We start from the raw sequence: 26,741 nt of genomic DNA, 5'->3' as shown, positions 1-26,741 counted from the left end.
CCTTGGTGAATGTGTCTTATTTTTAGGGACCATTGGCCTTCAGAGATGTGGCCGTAGAGTTCTCTCAGGAGGAGTGGGAATGCCTGGACCCAGCTCAGCGGAAACTGTACATGGATGTGATGTTGGAGAACTACAGGAACCTGGTCTCCCTGGGTGAGGATGACTTCCTTCCTGAGCTTATTCTCCATCTGTAGGGTTTTGGTTCTTTTTTTATTTTATTTTATTTTTTTCTTTACAGGGATAGAGAGAGAGAGTCAGAGAGAGAGAGAGAGATAGAGACAGACAGAAACGGAGAGAGATGAGAAGCATCAATCATCAGTTTTTTGTTGCAACACCTTAGTTGTTCATTGATTGCTTTCTCATATGTGCCTTAACCGCGGGCCTTCAGCAGACCGAGTAACCCCTTGCTTGAGCCAGAGACCTTGGGTCCAAGCTGGTGAGCATTTTTTTTTTTATTTTGCTCAAGCCAGATGAACCCGCACTCAAGCTGGCAACCTCGGGGTCTCGAACCTGGGTCCTTCTGCATCCCAGTCCAACGCTCTATCCACTGCGCCACCGCCTGGTCAGGCAGGTTTTGGTTCTTTATTAGTTTAACATCCTTTGGAAGATTCTGGTTTGGATGGTTGACTTTCAGATTCTTGTTCTCAAGGAACAAAGTTGGGAGTTTCTGCTGTAGAAAAGGAAGGCTTTGTGATATACATGACAAAGGAACTCAGTGTCTGAAAACTTTACATGTGTTTTGGTGGGGATTTTTTTTTGACAGAGACAGAAAGAGAGTCAGAGAGAGGGACAGATAGGGACAGACAGACAGGAAGGGAGAGAGATGAGAAACATCCATTCTTTGTTACGGTTCCTTAGTTGTTCAGTGATTGCTTCCTCATATATACCTTGACTGGGGGCTCTAGCAGAGCGAGTGACTCCTTGATCAAGACAGTGATCTTACGCTGGCCAGTTGGCTCAGTGGTAGAGTGTCGGCCTGGCGTGCAGGAGTCCCGGGTTTGATTCCCGGCCCGGGCTCACAGGAGAAGCGCCCATCTGCTTCTCCACCCTTCCCCCTCTCCTTCCTCTCTGTCTCTCTCTTCCCCTCCCGCAGCCAAGGCTCCACTGGAGCAAAGTTGGTCTGGGTGCTGAGAATGGCTCTGTGGCCTCTGCCTCAGGCGCTAGAGTGGCTCTGGTTGCAACAGTGATGCCCCAGATGGGCGGAGCATCGCCCCCTGGTGGGCGTGCCAGGTGGATCCCGGTCGGGCGCATGCGGGAGTCTGTCTGACTGCCTCCCCGTTTCCAACTTCAGAAAAATTAAAAAAAATAAAATAAAATTTAAAAAAGACAATGATCTTGGGTTCAATCCAGGAACCATGGGGACATATCTGATTCCACGCTCAAGCCAGAGATCCTTGCTCCTCGTGAACCTGCATTCAAGCCGGCTACCTTGGAGTTTCGAACCTGGGTCCTCCACGTCACAGTCTAACATTCTACCCACTGTGCCACTGCCTGATCAGGCAAAACTTTACATGTTTTCTAGAATAATTAAGGTGCTATCAGAAAACAGTATTTTGGAAAATAATTTTCTAGACTACTTTAATATTCTGCAGTGTCTTCTCACCTGAGAACAAATGGTTAAAAGTTGAAGAGTCTCTTTTAAATCTCATGTTCCTTTTTCTAATCAACAGAGCATTCTCTCTCTAAGCCAGTCCTGGTCATCTTTTTGGAGCAAATGAAGGAGCGCTGGGATGTGACCATAAAAAAGACACCACTACCCTTCCACCCAGGTAGGTGGGATGAGGAGGCAGATGACACAGGTGAGAGATCTAAAGGTCAGGGAGGAGGCCAGACCTTACAGTGTGGTTGGGAAGCTGCTGCAGTGGAAAGGGCTGTGAGAGGCCCAGGTGTATCCCTGTTGTCATAGAGGGACAGCTGGTCTCCAACACGTCCTGTGCTCCTGCGTCCTCTCAGGACTCTGCTTTTGGTCCAGTGACCTCCATCATCACACTAGCAGTGGGGGTGGGGTCCTCCCCGTGGACTGTGAGGGCCGCTGTGATCTGGTCCCATTTCTGTTGCTTTGGGGACCTGGGAAAATCTGAAGCACATTGATAAGGAATTGTATTGAAGCTTTTTTTATTTTTTAAGTTTTGTGTTTTTCTTGTGAAAAGACTTTTATGAAGGAAGTGGTTCAAATCCTGAAATTTTTGCAGTAATCCCAGAAACACTGGGGATAAGTGTCATATTATCATTTTTAATCTTGAGGAGGTTTCCAACAGGACCCTACAGCATTTGGACTCAGTAATTTCATCACAGCACAATTTACTTCCCAGACATGACAAAATTAATTTTTCTGTTTTACTCGATAATGTTCTCTTGCTTTGTCTGAACTAACTTAAGAAATTTGTAGCTTGACCAGGCAGTGGTGCAATGAATATGACATTGGCCTGCGACGCTAAGGACCCTGGTTCAAAACCGTGAGATAGCTGGCTTGAGTGTGGGCTCATCTGGCTTGAGCACAGGGTCGTCGGCTTGAGCGTAGGATCATAAACGTGACCCCATGGATGCTGGCTTGAAGCCCAGGGTTGCTGGCTTGAGCCCAAGGTTGGTTGCTTGAGCAAGAGGCAAGTCAAGGCACATATGAGAAGCAATCAATGAACAACTAAAGTGCCAAAACTACAAGTTGATGCTTCTCATCTCTCTCCCTTCCTGTCTGTCCCGTCTCTCTCTTTCTTTCTCTCTCTCTGTTTTTCTCTCTTGCTAAAAAACAAAACAAACAAAATGATTAAAAGAAATTTCTAGTTTGCCTTCTCCAAACTCTCTGTGTTAGAATGGCATACTGTATCTGTTTACCTCTTTTTTTTTTTTTTGTATTTTTCTGAAGCTGGAAACGGGGAGAGACAGTCAGACAGATTCCCGCATGCGCCCAACCGGGATCCACCCGGCACGCCCACCAGGGGCGAGGCTCTGCCCACCAGGGGGCGATGCTCTGCCCCTCCGGGGCGTCGCTCTGCCGTGACCAGAGCCACTCTAATGCCTGGGGCAGAGGCCAAGGAGCCATCCCCAGCACCCAGCCATCCTTGCTCCAATGGAGCCTTGGCTGCGGGAGGGGAAGAGAGAGACAGAGAGGAAGGGGGGGGGGAGGTGGAGAAGCAAATGGGCGCTTCTCTATGTGCCCTGGCCGGGAATCGAACCCGGGTCCCCCGCACGCCAGGCCAACGCTCTACCGCTAAGCCAACCGGCCAGGGTTCTGTTTACCTCTTAAGAGTCCTTCACTGAGTTATTGCATATATGATGTTAGGACAGTGCCCATCATTTAGAAAAGTCTCTATTGTTACCTGTTATTTTCATCACTGTTATTCTGTAATTCAGTCCAGAGCTGCCTGGGATTGTGTCCTATGTGATTTCATGTTTTGATTAGATCTTTATCAAATTCATGGTCTTATTTATTTTAAAAATTTTTTGGCCCTGACTGGTTGTTTCAGCAATAGAGCGTCAGCCCAGCATTTAGAAGTTCTGGGTTAGATTTCCAGCCAGGGCACACAGAAGTGACCATCTGCTTCTCCACCTTTGCCCCTCCCCCTTCTCTTTTTTTCTCTTCTTCTCTTCCTCTCCTGCAGCCACAGGCTTGAATAGTTCGAGCAAGTTGGCCCTGGGTGCTAATGATGGCTTCATGAACTGGCCTCAGGCACTGAAATAGCTCAGTTGTCTAGCAGTTGTGCAGTGGCCCCAGAGGGGCAGAGCATTGCCCTGTAGGGAGCTTGCTGAGTGGATCCCGGGGAGGGGCACATGTGGGTGTCTTGTCTCTCTGCCTCCCTGCCTCCCCACCTCCCCACCTCTCAATAAAAAAAGAAAGAAAAGAAAATTATTTTGGAGTGTTTAAAAATTTTTTTTTATTGGTTGATTCTTATGTGTGCCCTGACTGGAGTTTGAACCTGTAACCCTGACTTACTGGGACGGTGCTCCAACCAAGTGAGCTACTCGTCCAGGGCTCAAAATTTTGCTTTTGGTTTCTCACACGATGATATAGAAGTTCTCCTTTGGTAAATTGGAGTTACAGAATTATCGGGCACTGCATATTTAGGAAAATGTCTTGTTTCTCAATTTAAATTCATTGCAGGCATAAGCAGTGATTATTTTTTTCATTTGCTTTCTCGGCATGCTTTTTAAAAATTTTTTATTTTGTAAACTGAGTTAGAAATTATTTTTGCCTGACCTGTGGTGGCGCAGTGGATAAAGCGTTGACCTGGAAATGCTGAGGTTGCCAGTTCGAAACCCTGGGCTTGCCTGGTCAAGGCACATAAGGGAGTTGATGCTTCCAGCTCCTCCCCCTTCTCTCTCTCTGTCTCTTCTCTCTCTCTCTCTCTCTGTCTCTCCCTCTCCTCTCTAAAAAAAAAAAAAAAAAAAAAAAAAAAAAAAAAAAAAAAAAAATTTAAAAAAAAAAAAAAAAAAAAAAAAGAAATTATTTTCATTTAAAAAATTTATTTATTGATTTTATTAGAGAGAGAGAGAGGTTGGTTTGTTGTTCCACTCTTTTATGCATTAATTGGTTGATTCTTGTATGTGCTGAGTCCTGTGATTGAACCCACAACCTTGGCATGATGGATGACTATAACCAACTGAACCTACCCAGCCAGAGCTCTCAGCATGTTTCTTTTTAAATTTTTTTTTACGATTTTTTAAGACTTTATTTATTTTAGAGAGAGAGAAAGCACATGAGAGAGAGAGAAGGGGGGAGGAGCAGGAATCATCAACTCCCATATGTGCCTTGACCAGACTAGCCCAGCGTTTTGAACCAGCGACCTCAGCATTCCAGGTTGACGCTTTATCCACTGCGCCACCACAGGTCAGGCTCAGCATGCTTCTTAATCATGGTATACTTAATTTGAAATGTTCAGTTTATTTTTTTTTAAACTCATTCATTGATTTTTTTTTCTTTTAAGTGAGAGGAAGGGAGAGAGAAGAAAGAGACAGAAACAGATCTGCTCCTTTATGTTTCCTGACAGGGATTTAATCCACAACCTTTGTATCTGGACCATGCTGTAACCAGCTGAGGTATACAGCTAAGTCTGAAATGTTTAGTTTAAAGATCGGTCTTTCTCTACATATTTTACAATTTTCTAGTAGTTTTGTTATTCAGAAACTAAGGTTTTTTTCTGTGAACTAGATTCCAACCCACACATTTTGTATAAGAAAAACAGAAATATGTTAAACCTGAAAAAAATACTGCATATCATTAAATTATACTTTAATACTGTTTTTGAATGAGTGCATTCTCTATGAAATTTTCTGGTTGTATATATAACACATGCTGTGATGCATAATTTTTGCTAGTTTTTTGTGTGTGTTTTTTTGACAGAGACAGAGAGTCAGAGAGGGACAGATAAGGACAAACAGGAAGGGAGAGAGTTGAGAAGCATCAGTTCTTCGTTGTGGCTCCCTAGTTGTTCATTGATTGCTTTCCTGTATATGCCTTGAAGGGAGGGGAGGAAATACAGCAGAGCTAGTGACTTGTTGCTCAAACCATTGACCTTGGGCTCAAGCCAGTGACTTTTCGACTCAAGCCAGCGACCATGGGGTCATGTCTGATCTCACGTTCAAGCCAGCAACCCCTTGTTCAAGCTGGTGAGCTATGCTCAAGCTGATGAGCCCGCACTCAAGCCACAACCTTGGAGTTTCTAACCTGGGTCCTCCTCATCCCAGTCTGACGCTCTATCCATTGCACCACCGCCTGATCAGGCAATTTTTGCTGTCTGTCGGGGCACACTCACAGAATTTTTAGTTATATACAAGGGTTCTTTTTCAATAGTACTTGTATATAGTATTTAGAATTCTGGGGGTAAATTTTCTATTCTTGTTTTCCATTTTCTTTTTTCTTTTTTTCTTTTTACTATGTGCCATTACTGGGGATCGAACTCCCAACATCGGTGTTTTAGGATGGGGTTCTAACCAACTGAGTATCTGAATATTCTTTCTTTTTCTTTTTTTCTTTCAGTATTATTTTGTATTAGTTTCAGGCATGCCACAGTCATTAGACAATTACACACTTTACAGATTCTTAAAGTGTTTCCTCTGATTTTTCCAGTACCCACTTGTACCATGCACAGCTATTGCAATAGTATTTACTGTATTTCCTATTCTGTACTTTACTTCCCATGACTATTTTGTAAGTACCAGTGTGTACTACTTAGTCATTTCCCCCCTTTAAAATATTTTTATGTTTAATTTATTGTGTTGACATGGCTTCAAGCTTCCCACTCAATATGACACCCTACTCCCTGCCTCATGTCCCCCTACCCTGTGCAGAGGCTTTCACTCCCATTTTACCCACTTTGCCGTCCTCTCTGCCACCACCCATCCCCATCCCCCCTTTCCTTTTGGGAATTGCTACCTGTTGTCTCTGTGTTATTTATTTATTTTTTTTAATAAATTTTTATTTTAATGGGGTGACATCAATAAATCAGGGTACATACATTCAAAGAAAACATTTCCAGGTTATCTTGTCATTTAGTTCTGTTGCATACCCATCACCCGAAGAGAGATCGTCCTCCGCCACCCTCCATCCAGTTCTCTCAGTACCCCTCCCCCTCTCCCTCCTTCCCTCCCCCCACCCCCCGTAACCACCACACTCCCGTCCATGCCTCTTAGTCTCACTTCTATGTCCCACCAATGTATGGAATCCTGCAGTTCCTGTTTTTTTCTGATTTGCCCATTTCACCCCACACAATGCTACCAAGACTCCACCATTCCACTGCAAGTGATCTGATGTCATCATTTCTCCTAGCTGAATAGTATACCATGGTGTATATGTGCCCCATCTTCTTCATCCAGTCCTCTATTTTTTTTTTACAGTGATTAAAAGCCTTTAAGCAAACTCTTGGCCAATACAGCAAGAATCCCTAAAAGAGTAGTGTCCTTAACATGTTCACCAAGTCCAAGTTGGCCCCATCACCATGCCAAATCCCTGAAAAATGCAACCCAACCACAGTTCAGTCTGTTAGGAGCTGTCACAGGGAGCAGGAGTCCAGGAAAGTTCCCCACAGGAAAAGTCCACATGGCACTGGAATTGTTGTCACCATTCTATACTTTGCAGCTCATGACCAAGTCCCAATGACCGCTGCTTCTAGCTGGTAATGATTTAGGTAGACTGGAAAAAGCCATTTGCAGCATGCGTGGATATGGAGCTTCTGTTCTCCTCTGCCTGGAGAGTTGAGACCAGGTTGCTTTTCCCTGGAGCTCTGTGACTGTGGCCTGGTAAAGAAAACCTTGGGATACACTAAGCTGGGTGGCAAAGGTAAATTCATAATACAAGTTGGCAAAAGGAGGAAAGAGAGCTCTAAATTAGGAGTAGGTCCCAGCCTGAAATATGAGTGGGGCATTGAGGTAGGAGGGATAAAGGAAACACTATATATTAAGCAAAGCAGCAGAAAATAGGACTATCAACACCCACAACAGAGATCTTTGAGGGAAGAATAAAAAACCTGACTATTCAGGCAAAACATAGTTAAGTGGCCCTTGTGCGAATGAGATCAGTTTACCTGCTTCTTGGAAGAAATACCCTAGGCTTGTCCACAGTGTCATAGATGGGGCTGACGGCCCTGGGCACCTTCAGCCTTCAGTGGCAAGCCCCAGCTTTCTGGGCAAGGTTAGGTCATAGGTGGCTGGAGCAGGGCTGGAAGAGACTGAACCCTCCCTTAGAGTAGCGAGGGGGAAGCCCTGGACACCTTCTAGTGTCCCTGTTTCCTCACAGCAGAGGCGTGTAGGCCTGGCAGGCTTTAGCTCAATGACCTTCCTTTCCACTATTGAAGCAGGACCCAGATGGCATCCTATGAGACCCCTTTGGGGCATTGGAGCCTTTAAGGGTGTATCCTAAAAGCTGGTAGTTCCCCTGATCTCTATTGGGCTTTTTCTGCCTCTAGGTATCTTAAAAGCCATTCTCAGAAGATCTCGCTGAGGGGTTTGAGGATCCCCATCCGCCTATATAAATCTTTTCCATATATCTGGAGCTATTTGGAAAAAAGACAGAACAGTGTTATTAGCTAGATCTAATAAAGAAGGTAGTAGTTTGCAGGTGAAAAAGATTTGGTGTCTCCTGTTCATCAGCATTCTAAAGAAATGTAAATTTTTTTTTTTTTAAGTAAAAAGCATGATATGGTAGACCCGTCGGAGTCATTGGCCTGGTGTGCAGGATTCCTGGGTTCAATTCCTGGCCAGAACACACAGGAGAAGCGCCCATCTACCTCTCCACCCCTCCCCCTCTCCTTCCTCTTCGTCTCTCTCCTCCCGCCCGCAGCCAAGGCTCCACCGGAGCAAAGCCACCCTGGGCACTAAGGATGGCCCCATGGCCTCCGCCCCAGTCGCTAGAATGGCTCTGGTTGTAACAGAGCAACACCCCAGATGGGCAGAGCATTCCCCCCTGGTAGGCATGCCAGGTGGATCCCAGTTAGGCGCATGCAGGAGTCTGTCTGACTGCCTCCCCATCCCCATCCTCAGAAAAATACAAAAAATAAATAAATAAAAGAAAAAATAATTTAAAAGGGGGGGGGGACATTCCCTTGTGCTAAAGCTCCAGGGAGCATGGAGTGAGCTTGAGTATGTCCTATGAAACATGGAGCTCTATGTTGACATATAAGTCTTTGAAGAAGGAGGAACTGCTGAAATAGTTCATCAGCATTTGTTCCTAAGACAGCAGTCTTTATAGTGGGAACACCATATGTAAATATTTGCTGTCTGTCTATAGATTAAGGGGGGAATATGGCAAATGCTGAAAAGCCATGATCTTTGTGCCCCTCCCCTCCCCCAACCCCCTCCCTCTCCTCCCCACACCCTGTAACCCCAACACTGTTGTTCATGTCTCTGAGTCTCATCTTTATGTCCCACCTATGTATGGAAACATATAGTTCTTAGTTTTTTCTGATTTGTCTCTGTGTTATGTATATATAACTTGCCTAATCCTTTCACCTTCTTTGATCCTGTTCTCTCGGACAGCTGTCCATCTGTGCCCTGTGACCCCTCTTCTGTTTCTATTTTGTTCCTAAGTTTATTGTGTTCATTAGATTCCACATATAAGTGAGATCATATGATATTTGTCTTTGTCTACTTGGCTTATTTCACTCAGCATAATAAGCCGCAGGTCCATCCATGCCATCAAAAAGGTAAGATTTCTTTCTTTTGTATGGCCACGTAGTATTCCATTGTGTACATGTACCACCGCTCTTTCATCCAGGCATCCACTGACAGACACTTGGGCTGTTTCCAGATCTTGGCTATTGTAAGCAATGTTGCAGTGAACATGGGGGTACATATCTTTTTTTGAATTAATCGTTTTGGAATTCTTAGGATATATTCCTCTAAGTGGGATATCTGGGTAATAAGGCAGTTCCATTTTTAATTTTTTGAGGAAACTCCGTACTGTTTTCCACAGACTCAAGGCTGCACCAGTCTGCATTCCCACCAGCAGCAGGAGGGTTCTCTTTTCTCCACATCCTCACACTTGTTTGTTGATTTGTTAATGAAAGCCATTCTGGCAGGTGTGAGGTGATACCTAATTGTGGTTTTAATTTGTATTTCTTTAATGTTTAGTGACATTGAGCATTTTTTCATATGTTCTTGGCCATTGTATGTCCTCTTTGGAGAAATTTCTACTTAGGTCCTTGGCCCATTTGTTTTTTTCAAAGATTGTATTTATTGATTTTAGAGGGAAGGGAAATAGAGAAAGGATGGGGGAGAGGGACAGGAAGCATCAACTTGCTTCTCATATGTGCCTTGACTAGGCAAAGCCAGGATCTCGAACTGGCGACCTCAGCATTCCAAGTCAGCATTTTATCCACTGTGCCACCATACATCAGGCCCTTTGCCCATTTTTAAATTGGGTTGTATACCTTACTGATGTTGACTTTTAGAAGTTCTTTATAAATTGTCGTTAATAACACCTTATCAGAAATATCAGTGAATATGTTCTTTTGAGTGGATTTTCTTTTTATTTTGTTAATGGTGTTTTTTGCTGTGCAAAAGCTTTTTAGTTTGATATAGTCCCATTGTTTAGTTTGTCCTTTATTTCACTTGCCTGCAGAGATATATAGACAAAAATATTGCTACAAGAGATATCAGAGATATTCTAAGATTTTTATGGTTTTGAGACTTAGATTTAAGTCTTTTATCCATTTTGAGTTTATTTATGTGACTGTTGTAAGTTGGTGGTCAAGTTTCATATTTTGCAGGTACCTGTCCAATTTTCTCAACACCATTTATTAAAGAGACTGTTGCCTGACCAGGGGGTGGCGCAGTGGATAGAGCATCGGACTGGGATGCTGGAGGACCCAGGTTCAAAACCCTGAGGTCGCCAGCTTGAGCGCGGGCTCATCTGGTTTGAGCAAAGCTCACCAGCTTGGACCCAAGGTCGCTGGCTCAAGCAAGGGGTTGCTCGGTCTGCTGAAGGCCCACAGGGCACATATGAGAGAGCAATCAATGAACAACTAAGGTGTTGCAACGAAAAAACGAATGATTGATGCTTCTCATCTCTCTCCGTTCCTGTCTGTCTGTTCCTATCCCTCTCTCTGACTCTCTCTGTCTCTGTAAAAAATTAAATAAATAAATTAAATAAATAAATAAATAAATGTATTAAAGAGACTGTCCTTACTCCACTGTATACTCTTGCCTCCTTTGTCAAATATCAATTGGCCATAAAAGCATGGGGTTTATTTCTGGGTTCTTTGTTCTGTTGCATTGATCTATATGCCTGCTCTTATGCCAGTACCAAGCAGTTTTGATTACAATGGCCTTATAATATAACTTGATATCAGGAAGTGGGATAACTTCCCTTTGTTCTTTTTTAAGATTAACGAGGTTATTTGGGGTTCGTTTTTGGTTCCATATAAATTTTTGAAATATTTGTTCTAAATATGTGAAGTCTGCCATTGGTATTTTAATAGGTATTACATTGAATCTGCAGATTGCTTTGGGCAATATGGACATTTTAATGATGTTTATTCTTCCTAGCCATGAACACGGTATATGCTTCCACTTGTTTGTATCTTCCTTGATTTCTTTTATCAATGTCTTATAATTTTCCAAGTACAAGTCTTTTACCTCCTTGGTTAAATTTATTCCTAGATACTTTATTTTTTGTTGTTGTAATAGTGAAGGGGATTGTTTCCTTAATTTCTCTTTCTGTCAGTTCATTATTGGTGTATAAAAATATCTCTGATTTCTAAATATTTTATATCCTGCCACCTTGCCACATTCACTTATTGGGTCTAGTAGATTTTTGGCTGAGACCTTACATTTTTCTATGAACAGTATCATGTCATCAGCAAATAATGTCCATTTTACTTCTTTCCCAGTTTGGATGCCTTTTATTTCTTCTTCTTGTCTGATTGCTGTGGCTAGGACTTCCAGTACTACATTGAATAAGAGTGGTGAAAGGGGGCACCCCTGCCTTGTTCCTGATCTTAAGGGGATTGCTTTTAATTTTTACCCATTGAGTATGCTGTTGGCTGTGGGTCTGTCATAGATGGCCTTTATCATGTTGAGGTATGTTTCTGTGTTCCCACTTTGCTGAGAGTTTTGATCATAAATGGGTGCTGGATTTTACCTAATATGTTTTCTGCATCTATTGATATGATCATGTAATTTTTATCCTTTAAAAAAATTTTTTTTTAATGTATTTTTCTGAAGTGAGAAGTGAGGAGGCAGAGAGACAGACTCCCACATGCTCCCGACCGTGATCTATCCAGCATGCCCACCAGGGGGTGATGCTCCGTGCAGCCAAAGCCATTCTAGCGACTGAGGCGGAAGCCATGGAGCCATCCTCAGCGCCTGGGCCAACTTTGCTCCAATGAAACCTTGGCTGCAGGAGGGGAAGAGAGAGATAGAAAGGAGAGGGGAAGGGTGGAGAAGCAGATGGGCACTTCTCCTGTGTGCCCTGGCTGGGAATCGAACCCAGGACATCCACACATCAGGCCAATGTTCTGTTACTGAGCCAATCGGCCAGGGTTTATCGTTCTTTTGTTTATGTGATGGATCACGTTTATTGATTTGCAAATATTGTACCAGCCTTGCATCCCAGAATAAATCCCACTTGATCATGATGTACGATCATTTTAATATATTGCTGGATCTGGCTTGCTAATATTTGATTGAATATTTTGGCATCTATATTCATCAAGGATATTGGCCTATAGTTTTCTTTCATTGTAGTGTTTTTACCTGGTTTTGGAATTGGGATCATGCTTGCTTCATAAAATGAGCTTGGAAGTCTTCCCTCCTCATGAATTTTTGGAATAGTTTGAGGATAGGTGTTAATTTTTCTTTGAATGTTTGGTAAAATTTGCCTGTGAAGCCATTTGGTCCAGGACTTTTGTTAACTGGGAGTTTTTTGATAACTGTTTCAATTTCGTTTATTGTAATCAGTCAGCTTAGGTTTTCTGATTCTTCCAGATTCAGATTGGAAGATTGTACGGAACTTACCCATTTCACCCAGGTTGTCCAATTTTTTGGCATATAGTTCTTCATAGTATTTTCTAAAAATCCTTTATATTTCTGATGTCAGTTATTACTTCTCTTTCATCTTTAATTTTATATATTTAGGTTCTCTCTCCTTTTTCTTGATGAATCTGGTTAAAGGTTTTTCAACCTTATTTACCTTTTCAAAGAACTAGCTCTTGGTTTGATTGATCTTTTGTATTAGTTTTTTTTTTTAGCCTCTATGTCATATATTTCCACTCCGATTTTGATTATTTTTTTTTCTTCTACTTCCTCTGGGCTTTATTTGTTGTTCTTTTTCTAGTTCTTTTAGGTACAGGGTTAGATTGTTTATTTGAGCTTTTTCTTGCTGCTTTGGGTATGCCTGTAATGCTATGAACTTCCCTCTCAGGACTGCTTTCAATGTGTCCCATAGATTTGGGGTTGTTCATTTTCATTTGTTTCAGGGAAATTTTTATTTCTTCCTTGATCTCATTGTTAACCCATTTGTTCTTTATTAACATCCTATTTAGCCTCCAAATGTTTGACTGTTTTTCAGGTGTGGTGTTTTTTTGTTTGTTTGTTTTTTGTGGGGTTTTTTTTTGTGGCAGAGACAAGGAGAATCAGAGAGAAGGACAGACAGACAGGAAGGGAGAGAGATGAGAAACTTCCAATTCTTCGTTGCGGTTCTTTAGTTGTTCATAGATTGATTTCTCATATGTGCCTTGACCGGAGTGCTACAGCAGACCAAGTAACCCCTTGCTCAAAACAGCGACCTTGGGTTCAAGACGACCTCGGGGTCTTGAACCTGGGTCCTCTACATCCTAGTTCAACGTTCTATCCACTGCACCACCACCTGGTCAGGCCAGGTTTGTTTATTTTTTATTATTATTTTATTTTTATTTTTTGTATTTTTCTGAAGCTGGAAACGAGGAGAGACAGTAAGACAGACTCCTGCATGCGCCCGACCGGGATCCACCCGGCACGCCCACCAGGGGCGAAGCTCTGCCCACCAGGGGGTGATGCTCTGCCCCTCCGGGGGGGTCGCTCTGCCGCAACCAGAGCCACTCTAGCGCCTGGGGCAGAGGCCAAGGAGCCATCCTCAGCGCCCGGGCCATCTTTGCTCCAATGGAGCCTTGGCTGCGGGAGGGGAAGAGAGAGACAGAGAGGAAGGACGGGGGGTGGAGAAGCAAATGGGCGCTTCTCCTATGTGCCCTGGCCGGGAATCGAACCCGGGTCCCCCGCACGCCAGGCCGACGCTCTACCGCTGAGCCAACCGGCCAGGGCAAGAACAGAAATCTTGAAAGGAACAGAAATCTTAGGAGAATGTTTTACTGAGAAAAGCCCAGCAACTGCCTTCAGTCACATAGACCTGTTTCAGTGATCCGCCTTCAAGTCACAAAACAATTCTCTTGGCAAAACATTCTTTTCTTGTTGACTGTGTTCCCATCCAAGGCCATGCAGTGGGTTATTCCACTACATCTGTTTCTCTGCCTCCCCTGCTCTCACTTCATTAAAAATAAAACATTAAGAAGCATGGTGCCAAAAAAAAAAAAAAAAAAAAAAAAGCATGGTACCTTTAACTTGACACTTCCTTTCCATGATTATTTTGGTTATCTGGTGTTCTATGATATTCCATATTAATTTTAGAATGAGCTTTTTAAATTTCTGCCAGAGGTGTCATTGGGATTTTGATAGGGATTGCTTTGAATGCTTAGATCACCTTGTAGACTATTGACAGCTTATACTATTAGCATTTCAATTTAAGATTATGGCATGGGTTGTTCATTTATTGATTTCATTCCACCCAGCAATATTTTATACTTATCATAGATGGTGTACACCTCCTTCATTAAGGGAACTCCTAAGTATTTTATTCTTCTCTATGCTATTGTTCATGTAATGACATAATTTGTTTTTTGTTTTAATTTGTATTACTGTATAGGAGCACAAATAATTTCATGGGTTATTTTTATATCCTGACTTTTAAGAACCAACCAACCTACTTACCTACCTACCTTCCTTCATTCTTTCCTTCCTTCCTCCTTCCTTCCTCCTTCCCTCCCCCCCTCCCTTTCTTCCTTCATTTTTATTTTTGAGAGAGAGAGGGAAGGGGGGGAGATAAGCACCAAATTGTTTTTCCTCACTTTACTTTCTATGCCCATTGATTGCTTATCATATATGCCCTGATGGGCTTGAGCCAGTGACCTCAGTGCTCTGGGATGACACTATATCCACTGCACCCCTGGCCAGGGCTCTTGAGAAGTTCTTTTGATTTTTGTTGTTTAAAAAATATTCATTTTGCCTCTTGGCTGGTAACTCAGTAAGAGCATTGTCTTGAAACACCAAGGTAGCTGGTTTTATCCCTGGTCAGGCACATATGGGAAGCAACCAATGTATGCAAACCTAGCTGAAACGGGAAATATGCTTCCCTTTCTCTATCTCTCCCTTCTTTTCTCAAAAACATAAAAGTGTGTTTATGAGATTTCCAGTACACAATTTTGTAACCTGTTAACAGAGATCGTTTTATTTTATATTATTGTTGTTTCTTTAACAACAGGAGGTATTCAAAACATTTGAAAGTTGTAAGAATACACTTTATATCTTTTCTTTTCTTTTCTAGAGAGAGGCAGGGAGAGATAGAAAGACATGGACATCGAACTGTTCCTCTTTCTGCCTTGACCGGGAATTGAACAACAATACACTTTAAAACTGATAGCATCAGTTGCATACAAAAACTCTTCTACTTGTCATTTTTAACCCTGTACTCACTTATTTTATTGATATCACATTATATATTTTATGCTGTGTGTTGTGAACCAGCGGGACTTGTAATTTTGCAGGTCTCAGGTGGGAACGGTGGAGGATTAAAAAATAAACACAGAAAGAGAAAGGACGGGAGGAGGTTTCTGCAAGCTGATGGCAAGCCAGAGCAGAGCAAAGCCCCAGGTTTGCTTTATTAGATAGTGCAGAGCCCTATGCAAATAAGGAAGTCTCCGATACAAAGTCACACATCTGAGGCATAAACAGGAATCCCCCCCCCCACCATGCCTAACTGAAATCAACAGTTGAACAAAGGGTGAGAGGGAGGTCATGTAAATTGCCTCTAGCAACTTCATCAAGCAAGTGAGGTGAGGAGATGGGACAAGTGGAAACAGTCGGCTTCACAGCCAACATGGAGGTGTGGGGAAGGCTTCCTTAGCCTTTAGCTTAAGCCTTAAAGTGCGAGGACTTGGTCAGCTTTCAGCCTCCCACAGTTGTGTATCTATTTTATAACTAAAGTTTAGGATCTTATTGCTTTTATTTTTTAAAGTTCTATAGGAGAAATCAAAGTGATTTCTGCTTTATCATTAGACTGCTATGGAATTTTATATTTGTGTGTATATTTACACATAAGAAATCGTTATGTTTATAGTATTGTTTAGAATTTTTTTGTAACATAGAAGGATTTTTTTCATCATTTTTTCTGGCCTGACCTGTGGTGGCGCAGTAGATAAAGCGTCAACCTGGAAATGCTGAGGTCGCCGGTTCAAAACCCTGGGCTTGCCTGGTCAAGGCACATATGGGAGTTGATGCTTCCAGCTCCTCCCCCCTGTTTCTCTCTTTCTCTCTAAAATGAATAAATTAAAAAAAATTTTTAATCATTTTTTCTGGGGTAGATCTAATAGTGAGAAAGTCTTTGGTGTTTTTGAGCTGGGAAAATCATTCTTTCTCAATTTTTGTTAATCTCTTATCAGATATAGTATTTTTGGTTGACAGTTTTTTGGGTGGTTTTTTTTTTAGTATTTTATTTCATGCTCTTTTTCTGCTGAGAAACCTGATATTCTGAGAGGAGCTATTCTTTTCTTGACAAATATTTTTTAATGCTTTTAAGATAGTTGTTCTAGATGAATATTTTGATTATAATATGTTCTGTTGACATTTTTATATTTATCCATCCCATTTAGAATTCTGTGAGCTGCTTGAATTTGTACATCTCTTTCTCCAAATGTCAAAATATTAAACTATTAATTATTCATGTAAGCTGTTAACCCCTTTCCACTCTCCTATCTTTCTGGGTCCCCTTTCTGTGCAAAGCGTGGTCGTTTCATTGGTGTCCTGTGAGTCCTTTAGGCCAGTGTTGATCAACTGCCAGTCTGCAGACTGGTCCTCTGGAAATTTCATGCCAGTCCCTGAAAGAGTTTACCCTGATGTTGTATGAAGATCTTAGTGAATTAATTTATGCTCGGGGTGATTTCTGTGTTAGGAGTGTCCAAAATTATTCTCCCATTTTCACTGGTCCCCCAGTGTAAAAGGTTAAGAACTGCCACATTTTTCTATATTTTTTAGCTTCCCTGTATTGAAATTTTTAATGAACTATGTACAAATGTTTTGATTCTTTCCTTACCTTAGTCACAGCTTTCACTAATTCTACTGTATTTTTTACTGTGGGTATTGTGATTTTCAGCTTCCCATTTCTATTTGTTTTATACTGCCTTTGTTTATGTGTTATCATTTACGGTCATGCAGTTTCCCTGATATTATGTAGTTGTCAGTGTTGTCTACTTTTCCATTTTAAGGTGGTTATTTGCAATTTTTTTTTCAAGTAAATAATATATATCTGTTAATGTGCCGATTTCTGGAGATTTATTTTGTTTTCTGATTGGAACTTGGTACTCTGTTTCTCTGTACACCTTCATATCAGTTGTGAGGTTTGGAATTATAATGAACCAGGTTTAATCAACTTGCATTTTACAGCAGAAAACAAATAATAACCTGTGGGAGAAATTTGAATTTCTGTCAGAACCATCTGGAGATGTGCATTCTTTGTTCTTTTGTTTGTGTAAGTTGTGTGTTAAAAATGTGTTCCGTTTATTTCTCGGTACCCATGACATCCGTCTGTCTTTGACATCTGTCTTCAGTCCTGCCATCTCGGAGGTGCTGGAACAGTGACTCCCCTGTCTTTTCAGTAGCCGCTGCAGCGCACTCACTGTTACCGCATTCTTTCAGCACTCAGTCGTGCAAAACAGAAACAGTCCTCAAGAAGCTGCAAAACAGCGCGATCACTGAACACACAGTGCCCCATCTCTGTCTCTCTGAGAAGAACCTGGGAGTTGGGGATTTTCTTATAATATTGTTGTTGTGTGCAGGGGGTTTGAGCAGGTCTTGTTGGCAAATGTGACCAACTTGTCTTGTGTGAAGTGACTTGTCCTCGTTGTTACCTTTCTTGCTTTGATCTCTTAACTTGCTTTTGGAGCCCTCAGAAGTGGAATGTGGTCAGTCCCTGCAGGTGAGTTCAAAGTAGATTCACCTAAGTGTTGTAACTGAACATTTATTTTGTCTTGATTTCAGCTGTGCCATCTGAAGATGACCAGACCTTATTGTGGAATCCAGGAATAGAGTTCTTCTCTGAAATGCTGGTAAGGTTTGGAGGGTGGGGCTTTGATAATGGACACTTATGAAAATGGACACTTTGGAATCTGAGGGAAAGTGTGAGGAGAAGAAAGGGTGTTCTTGTGGACAGAACTAACCTGGTGCAATTATTCATAATAAAAATCTTTGTTTTCTAAAGATGTCAAACGTATTACACACTTGGGAAACCTCCCACTGGAAGTCAGTTACATTTGCACATCAGTGTGTTTCTAATGGTAGAGTCCCAAAATAATTTTTTTTTTTTTCCCTGAAGCTGGAAACGGGGAGAGACAGACAGACTCCCGCATGCGCCCAACCGGGATCCACCCGGCACGCCCACCAGGGGCGACGCTCTGCCCACCAGGGGGCGATGCTCTGCCCCTTCGGGGCATCGCTCTGTCGCAACCAGAGCCACTCTAGCTCCTGGGGCAGAGGCCAAGGAGCCATCCCCAGTGCCCGGGCCATCTTTGCTCCAATGGAGCCTTGGCTGCGGGAGGGGAAGAGAGAGACAGAGAGGAAGGAGAGGGGGAGGGGTGGAGAAGCAGATGGGCGCTTCTCCTGTGTGCCCTGGCCGGAAATCAAACCCGGGACCTCTGCACACCAGGCCGATGCTCTGCCACTGAGCCAGCCGGCCTGGGCCCCAAAAGAATTAAAAAAAATTTTTTTCCTTCTTTTCCAAGTGAAAGGAGGGGAATTAGATTCTTGTGTGCACCCCAACTAGGATCTACCTGGAAATCCCTGTCTGGCCATGCTTGCAACCGAGCTTTTTTTTTTTTTTTTTACCAGCTGAGGCAGAGGCTTCACTGAGCCAACCTCAGGACCCAGGGCCAATGTGCTCGAACCAGTCGAGCCATGGTTCTGGGAAGGAATGAGAAAAAGAGAAGCTGATGATCACTTCTCCTGTGTGCCCTGACCAGGAATTGATCCTGTGACACCTGCATGCTGGGCCAATGCTCCACCACTGAGCCTACTGGCCAGAGCCAAGAGATTTCTAATGCCCATAAAATATTTAAGTGTGGGAAACCTAGAGCTAAAGCTGGGAGGTGATTCAGTCACCTTGAGCCAGGCAAGAGCCGTGGTCAGAGCAAAGGCAGCAGGGCAGTGGGAGTACAGACTGAAAAACTGCAGACCACCGGGACACTGCTCATTCCTTCAGCTCAGATCCGCTGTTGTACCAGGGGTCCAATCAGGCCTGCATCGCCCTCATTCCTGAGTAGGCCGGAGATCCCATCTGAACAGCCTTCCTACAGCAGCTCCCCATTCCAGGTGGCCAGGAGGGAGTTCCAGACCAGTGCTGTATCCTGGGCCATTGACACGGCATCCAAGTTTATTGGTGCTGGGGCTGTAACAGTGGGTGTGGCTGGTCCAGGGGCTGGAATAGGAATGGTGTTGGGCAGTTTGATGATTGGCTATGCCAGAAAGCCGTCTCTCAATCAGCAGCTCTTCTCCTACGCCATTCTGGGCTTTGCCATGTCTGAGGCCATGAGGCTCTTCTGTTTGATGGTTGTCTTCCTCATCCTCTTTGCCATGTGAGGCTCCGTGGGGGTCATCTATCTATCCCTGCTGCTTCGCCTCCAAGCTGTGCCCAGAGCTGAAACGTGCTAAGCTTTACCATTAAACACAACATTTCTCTAAAAAAAAAAAAAAAAAAAAAAGAAGTCTGCACAATTTGGCATTCCCTTTAATAAGGAATTATTTTTCTGCTGTGAAGTAATGGTCTTTTTATTGCAATGTCCTAATTTCATAAACTTGGGTGCATTCTTTTATATAATCAGCTAGGTTTAATATGTATCACTGAATAACTATTTGTAAATAGTATATGTGGTTAATGAAATTATACCTGTCACTAAAGGCTTTTCTGTCTTCAATGATTACCAGAGTCCATATAATGGAGACAGAAGTTATCAATGCAATGAACATTCAAAAAACTTTAACCAAGAGTCAAGTTCCCATAAACTTTATAGAAATGAACTTCCAGAGAACTATTTTAAAGGTGGAAAAGTCTTTGAACAAATTTCAGACCAAAATAGTCATCAGGTTATTCATATTCTGGAGAAGACAAAGAAAGAAAGTAAATGTGATAGATCTTCAAGTCATATTGATCAAGAAAGTATTCATTCTGAGGAGAAAGCTTATAAATGTAACCCGTGTGGGAGAGTCGTCAGTGAAAATCTAAATAGACTTAAGAAAATCCATACTGGAGAAAAGCCTTACAAATGTAAAGAATGTGGCAAAGCCTTTAAATGGCTTGCATGTCTTACTGGACATGAGAGAAGAATTCATACTGGGGAGAAACCTTACAAATGCAGAGAATGTGGCAGAACCTTTATGCAGCGTTCAAAACTTTCTCAACATCTTAGAATTCATACTGGAGAGAAGTCTTATAAATGTTCAGTTTGTGGCAAAGCCTTTATCTGCCGTTCAGAACTTACCAAACATCAAAGAGTTCATACTGGAGAGAAACCATACAAATGTAAAGAGTGTGGCAAAGCCTTTAGCCAATCATCAAACCTTACTGAACATCGCAGAATTCATACCGGAGAGAAACCGTATAAATGTATAGAATGTGGCAAAGCCTTTAGCCAGCGCTCAGCACTCACTCAACACCAGAGAATTCATACTGGAGAGAAGCCTTATAAATGTAAAGAATGTGGCAAAGCCTTTAGCCAGTTCTCAACCTTTACTGACCATCAGAGAAATCACACTGGAGAAAAGCCTTACAAGTGTGGACAATGTGGCAAGGCCTTCAATCGTTCCTCCAAACTTACTCATCATCAGATCATTCATAGTGGAGAGAAATCTTACAGATGTAAGGTGTGTGGAAAAGCCTTTTCTTTGCATTCATACCTTACTAAACATCAAAAAACTCATTCTCGAGAAAAGCCTTACAGATGTGGACAATGTGGCAAAACTTTTTATTACCGTTGGTGTCTTAAGCAACATGAGAGAAATCATAGTGGAGAAAAGCCTTACATATGTAAAGTGTGTGGCAAATCCTTTAAATGGCATTCATGTCTTACTGAACATGAGAGAAGAATTCATACTGGGGAGAAACCTTACAAATGCAGAGAATGTGGGAAAGCCTTCTATGAACACTCAAACCTTACTCAACATCGCAGAATTCACACTGGAGAAAAGCCTTATGAATGTGGAAAATGTGGCAAAGCCTTTAAACGCCATTCATGTCTTACTGTACATGTGAGAATTCACACTGGAGAGAGACCTTACAAATGTAGAGAATGCGGCAGAGCATTTATTCAGTGCTCCAAACTTACTCAACATCAGAGAATTCATACTGGAGAAAAGCCTTATAAATGTAGCGTATGTGCCAAAGCTTTTAGTCAGCAGTGGTGTCTTACCCAACATGAGCGAATTCATACTGGAGAAAAACCTTATAAATGTAGAGAGTGTGGCAAAGCCTTTACCCATTCCTCAACCCTTACTGAACATCATAGAATTCATACTGGAGAGAAGCCTTATAAATGTAGAAAATGTCACAAGTCCTTTATCCGGTGTTCCAAACTTAATGTACATCAGAGAGTTCATACTGGAGAGAAACCTTACAGTTGCAAGCAGTGTGGTAAAGACTTTGCTTGGCAAGGGAATCTTACTAAACATCAGGTAATTCATTGTCATGAGAAGCCTTATATATGTGGAGAATGTGGCAAAACCTTTAATGACCATTGGCGTCTTACTCGACATGAGAGAATTCATACCAGAGAGAAGCCTTACAAATGTACTGTGTGTGCTAAATCCTTTAATCAGCAGTGGGGTGTTACTAGACATGAGAGAATTCATGCTGGAGACAAACCCTACAAATACAGAGAATGTGGCAAAACCTTTAATGTGTGCTCAAAACTTAACGTTTGAGAATTCATGATGGAGAGAAACAGTAAACGTAGATATTCTGGCAAAACATTTAACCATATGGAATAATCCAAAGTTAAAAGAGAAATGAAAAGAAAGCCTGACCTGGTGGTGGTGCAGTTGATGGAGTGTCAGACTGAGCTGTGGAGGACGCAGGTTCGAAACCCTGAGGTCACCGGCTTGAGTGCGGGTTCATCTGGTTTGAGCAAGATCTCCAGCTTGAGCCCAAGGTCGCTGGCTTGAGCAAGGGGTCACTTGGTCTGCTGTAGCCCCCAGGTCAAGGTACATATGAGAAATCAATCAATGAACAACTGAGGAGGTGCAAAAAGAATTGATGCTTCTTATCTCTCTCCCTTCCTGTTTGTCCCTATCTGTCTCTTTATGTTTGTCACCAAAAAAAAACCAAAAAAAACAACTGAGATAAGTACTTTTTAGTATGTTTCAAAATACTGAGGGTGTGGATGGTTCCTTATGTGTAATTTCAGTAAATTCTATTTTATTTTTCCAGTACAGATATTTGACATTTTAAAAAGGAAATATTATTTTGATTATATTCATATTAGTTGATGCTACTGTTTTTATTCCTGATGTGTGTGTGACACCGTGAAGTTGAATGTTGCTATCATAACCGTTTGAGTAGTACGAACATTCATGTACATCCTCGTGCCTCCTGACCATCCAGAGTACGATGGTACAAAAAATTTTATTTTAAAAATATGTAAGGCAACCTCAAAAAAAGGCAAATGTATGTTCTTGTTTCCATAAATTGTTTATCAAACAAACATGATTTTAAGTTAATAAAACTGATTTTATTTTTTGAAAAAAAAAACTCACTCCTGGGGGGGATCAGCAAGCATGAAAAAAACTCACTACTCAAAGGGTTAAAGATCTGTGAGCTGTTGTATATTAGGTGGGTTTCATGCATATCTACTTTTCCAATGGTACTGTAATGCAGAGTGTACAAAGAACATCTAAATAGAGATGCTGTTTGTGGTTGATTTAGAATGTTATATGTCACAATAAAGGGCATCTTTTATTTCCATTAATGTAAGACAGAGGAACATTATGAATTTTAAGTACTTTTACCAGTACTCTAAAGAAAGCATGGTAGTAGGTCATTAAAATCTTGGTGTACCTTCGCAATATTCAGAGATAAAAATGATGAACATTGCCTGACCTGTGGTAGCACAGTGGATAGAGCATCAACCTGGAATGCTGAGGTTGCCAGTTTGAAACACTGGGTTTGCCTGGTCAAGGCACATATGGGAGTTGATGCTTCCTGCTCCTCCCCCCTTTCTTCCTCTTTCTCCTTCCCCCTCTCTCTCTGCCTCTCTGCCCTCTTTAAAAAAGATGAATAAATAGCCTGACCAGGCAGTGGTGCAGTGGATAGACTGCTGGCCTGGGATGCTGAGGACCCAGATTCAAAATCCTGACGTTGTGGGCTTGAGCATGGGCTCACCAGATTGAGTGCAGGGTGGCTGGCTTGAGCCAAAGGTCTCTGGCTTGAGCAAGGGATCACTGGGTTGTCTGGAGCTGTCCCCCCTCCATCAAGGCACATAAGAGACAGCAATCAATGAACACCTAAGGTGCCGCAACAAAGAATTGATGCTTCTCATCTCTCTCCCTTCCTGTCTGTCCCTCCCTCTCTCTCCTTAACTAAAAAATTAAAAAATATATATATATATATTTTTGTATTTTTCTGACATTAGAATCAAACAGACTCCTGCATGCACCTGACCAGGATCCACCTGGCATGACCACCAGGGGGCGATCTTCTGCCCATCTGGGCACTACTCCATTGCAGCCAGAGCCATTCTAGCACCTGAGGCAGAGGCCATGGAGCCATCCTCAGCACTCGGGCCAACTTTGCTCCAGTAGAGCCTTGGCTGTGGGAGGGGAAGAGAGAGACAAAGATGGGAAGGGTGGAGAAGCAGATGGGTGCTTCTTCTGTGTGTCCTGACCAGGAATTGAATCCAGGACTTCCACACACCGGGCTCACGCTCTACCACTGAGCCAACATGCCAGGGCCAAAAAATAATAATAAAATGTTTTAAAAAAGAAAGGGATGAACATTAGTTGATTTTTTTAAAAGATTTTATTTATTGATTTTACAGAGAGAGGAGGTGAGGGAACAAGAAGTTATCAATTCATAGTTGCTTCACTTTATAGTTGTTCACTGATTGCTTGTCGTGTCTTTACCTGGCAAGCCCAGGGTTGAACTAGTGTCCTTGGCGTTTCCAGGTCAACAGTCTATCCACTGTGCCACCACCAGCCAGGCAGTTGAGGTATTGAAATAAAAAAACCTTATTGCGATATCTGAGAAAGTATAGATAACACATTCCTTAATGCATAAAATTATTGTACATCTGTATCTATAATTAGCCTCCAATCTGGATAAGAAAGAAAGCGCTGTTGTCAGATCATAATATCAGAAGAATGAGTGCTTCTCATTGATGCTTCTCATCTCTCTCCCTTCCTGTCTGTCCCTCCCTACCTCTCCTTAACTGAAAAATTTTAAAAAATGAAATCTTTTTTTTTTTTTTTTAGAAATGCTCTGGAGTATTTGTAATGTGTATTTTGACACATTACACATCTATTTGGAGCATTGTCTTGATGTGCTGGGATGACATGTTCTATCCTCAATCAGGGCACATACTAGAATCAACCAGTGAATGCATAAATGGGTTGAAGAACAAATTGATGTTTCTTTTTCTCTCTCTTTCATTTTCTAAAATAAGTAAGTAAGCAAAAAATTTTAAATATATTCTTTTCATTAATAAAGCTGAATGAGTTTGAATGTGTTCCCATATCCAGCCCTAGTCAAGGTTGTATGAAAATGAAATGCACCTGGGGGTTGGTACGAAGCGGCCTGTTCTCCCCTCGGAGAGTTGTGCATTTCACCTCCTAGTTCTTGCAGTTCTTTTATTTTATTAAAAATCCTTATATTGATTATAATTCAAGAAATGTTCCTGGTTTTATCACTCTCCTAAAATCCTCCCCTTCATCAAAATCCCAGTTCGTACAGAGTTGCTTCAGCGTCATTAGCAAGACCTGCAAGCCACTGCAAAAATAGCTTTTTGACCCTCCGCAAAAAAAAAAGAAGCTTTTGACATCAACCTTTCCTACTGTTAAGAACAAAACAACTTAGGTTTCCAACACAAGTGGCTCACCTAACTCAACTCTTAAGCTTTTACTTTAAAGCTGGTAGACCCTATAACTTAAAATGGGTAACACCTGACCTGTGGTGGTGCGATGGATAAAGCGTTGACCTGAAATGCTGGGGTCACCAGTTCGAAACCCCCGGGCTTGCTCAGTCAAGGCACATACAGGAAGCAACTACAGTACTGAATTAATGCTTCCTGCTTTTTAAAAAAATTATTTTTATTTATTTATTCATTTTAGAGGAGAGAGAGAGAGAGAAGGGGGGAGGAGCAGGAAGCTTCAACTCCCATATGTGCCTTGACCAGGCAAGCCCAGGGTTTTGAACTGGCAACCTCAGCATTCCAGGTCAATGCTTTATCCACTGCGCCACCACAGGTCAGGCCAATGCTTCTTGCTTCTACCTGCACTCTCTCTCCCTCATCTCTCTCAAAATTAGGCAATAAAATCTAAAAGAATGAAATGGGTAGGAACAAATGTTCCTGCACAGATGGTATACAGGACAATTGTAATTTTTTTTTCAATTGGTGTTTACATTCAATATTTTGTATTCGTTTCAGATGAACAGCAATCATGGTTAGACAATTATACTTTAAAAAGTGTTCCCATTGATATTTCTAGTTCCCACTATACAAAATTATTACAGTATTAACTATATCACTACACTGTACTTTACACCCCTCTGACTATTTTGTAACTATTACTTTATCTTTTTTTTTTTTTTAAGAGAGAGGCAGGAGCGTTGAATGGGGCTGCTTCTGTATGTGCCCTGGCTGGGGAATTGTACTGGCAACCTCTGTGCTCCAGGGTGATGCTCCAACCAACCGAGTTGTCTGGTCAGGCCTTTTTTATTTTTAAAGAGAGAGGAAAGGAGAGAGAGAGAAGGGGCAAGGGAAGCATTCATTTGTTCCACTAAGTAGTGCATCCATTCGTTGCTTCCCAAATGTGCCCTGACTGGCGATCAAACGCTCAACCTTGTCGTTTCGGGACAACACTTAACCAAGTGAGCTACCTGGCCAAGGTCTTATTTATACTTCTTAATCCCATTACCTTTTTCACTCCACCCTCATTTTCTCCATCCCCCTGGCAATCCTCAGAGTGTTTTCTTCTTGAGTCTTAAAAATTTTTTGTTGTCTTTAGATTCCAGATAGAAGTGAAATCATACGGTATTTGTTTTTTCTGGCTGACTTAGGTTCACTTAGCATCATACATAGTAGTACTGTATGTCTAAACTGGAAAAAATAAAACTTCAGCAGTGAACTGGGAAGCAGCTGAGTTCCATTCTTACTGACTTCTCCCCCTCTTCTTTGGGCGCCCTTGAGGTCCTGCAGGGTGGATTCGGGCCCTCCACCCTTGCTCACCATGCCTCTGGGGAGTAGCCCCCTCCCCACAAGAAGAGAGGTCCCGTCCTGTCCCCATTCCTGCAATTCTGACCGCCTAATCCCTGCCCTCCCCATTCCCAATCCACGGGTCTCCTAGCCTTGTCCTTGGGTTTTTCAAATTTCCCCTCGGTAGTCACTGCTCTGGGTGGAGTTTGATCAGGCCCAGGCCTGTAACCTGCAATGGAGTGCCAGGCTAGCTAAAGTTCCTGCTGCTGGGGTGTGTGTGTAGGCATTAACAAGAAGGGACCAGGAACCCTGGTTGATTGGCTCAGTGGTAGAGCCTCGGTCTGGCATGTGAATGTCCCAGGTTTAATTCCCAGTCAGGGTGCACGGGACAAGTGACCATCTGCTTCTCCACCACTACCCCTTCTCTTTCTCATTTCCCTACTTAGCTATGGCTGGATTCAAGCCTCAGCGTCAGGCACTAAAAATAGCTTGCTTGCCAAGGAATGGCCCTGAAGCAGGGGTCTCAAACTCGTGGCCCACGGGCCGCATGCGGCC

At 42.4% G+C, this 26,741-nt stretch overlaps 1 protein-coding gene across 4 annotated transcripts in view; it reads left to right on the top strand.

Annotated features, from left to right (window-relative positions):
* The window catches only part of LOC136399232 (zinc finger protein 420-like), a 96,568-nt gene that overhangs the window by 47,106 nt on the left and 22,721 nt on the right, over positions 1-26,741 (top strand). For 2 of the 4 annotated variants that reach the window (XM_066374227.1, XM_066374228.1), the window contains 4 exons: positions 27-153; positions 1,671-1,769; positions 17,773-17,840; positions 19,711-24,756. In XM_066374227.1, coding sequence (XP_066230324.1) covers positions 27-153; positions 1,671-1,769; positions 17,773-17,840; positions 19,711-21,702 — 2,286 coding nt within the window. In that variant the 3' untranslated portion in view covers positions 21,703-24,756. Of the gene's footprint in view, positions 1-26; positions 154-1,670; positions 1,800-17,772; positions 17,841-19,710; positions 24,757-26,741 lie in introns of those variants that run through there. The other 2 variants (XM_066374229.1, XM_066374226.1) reach the window with 2 other exon arrangements.

This window comes from Saccopteryx leptura, chromosome 3, assembly GCF_036850995.1.
Source record: "Saccopteryx leptura isolate mSacLep1 chromosome 3, mSacLep1_pri_phased_curated, whole genome shotgun sequence".
NCBI classification, from domain to species: Eukaryota; Metazoa; Chordata; class Mammalia; order Chiroptera; family Emballonuridae; genus Saccopteryx; species Saccopteryx leptura.
This window is presented reverse-complemented; position numbering and strand designations above follow the sequence as displayed.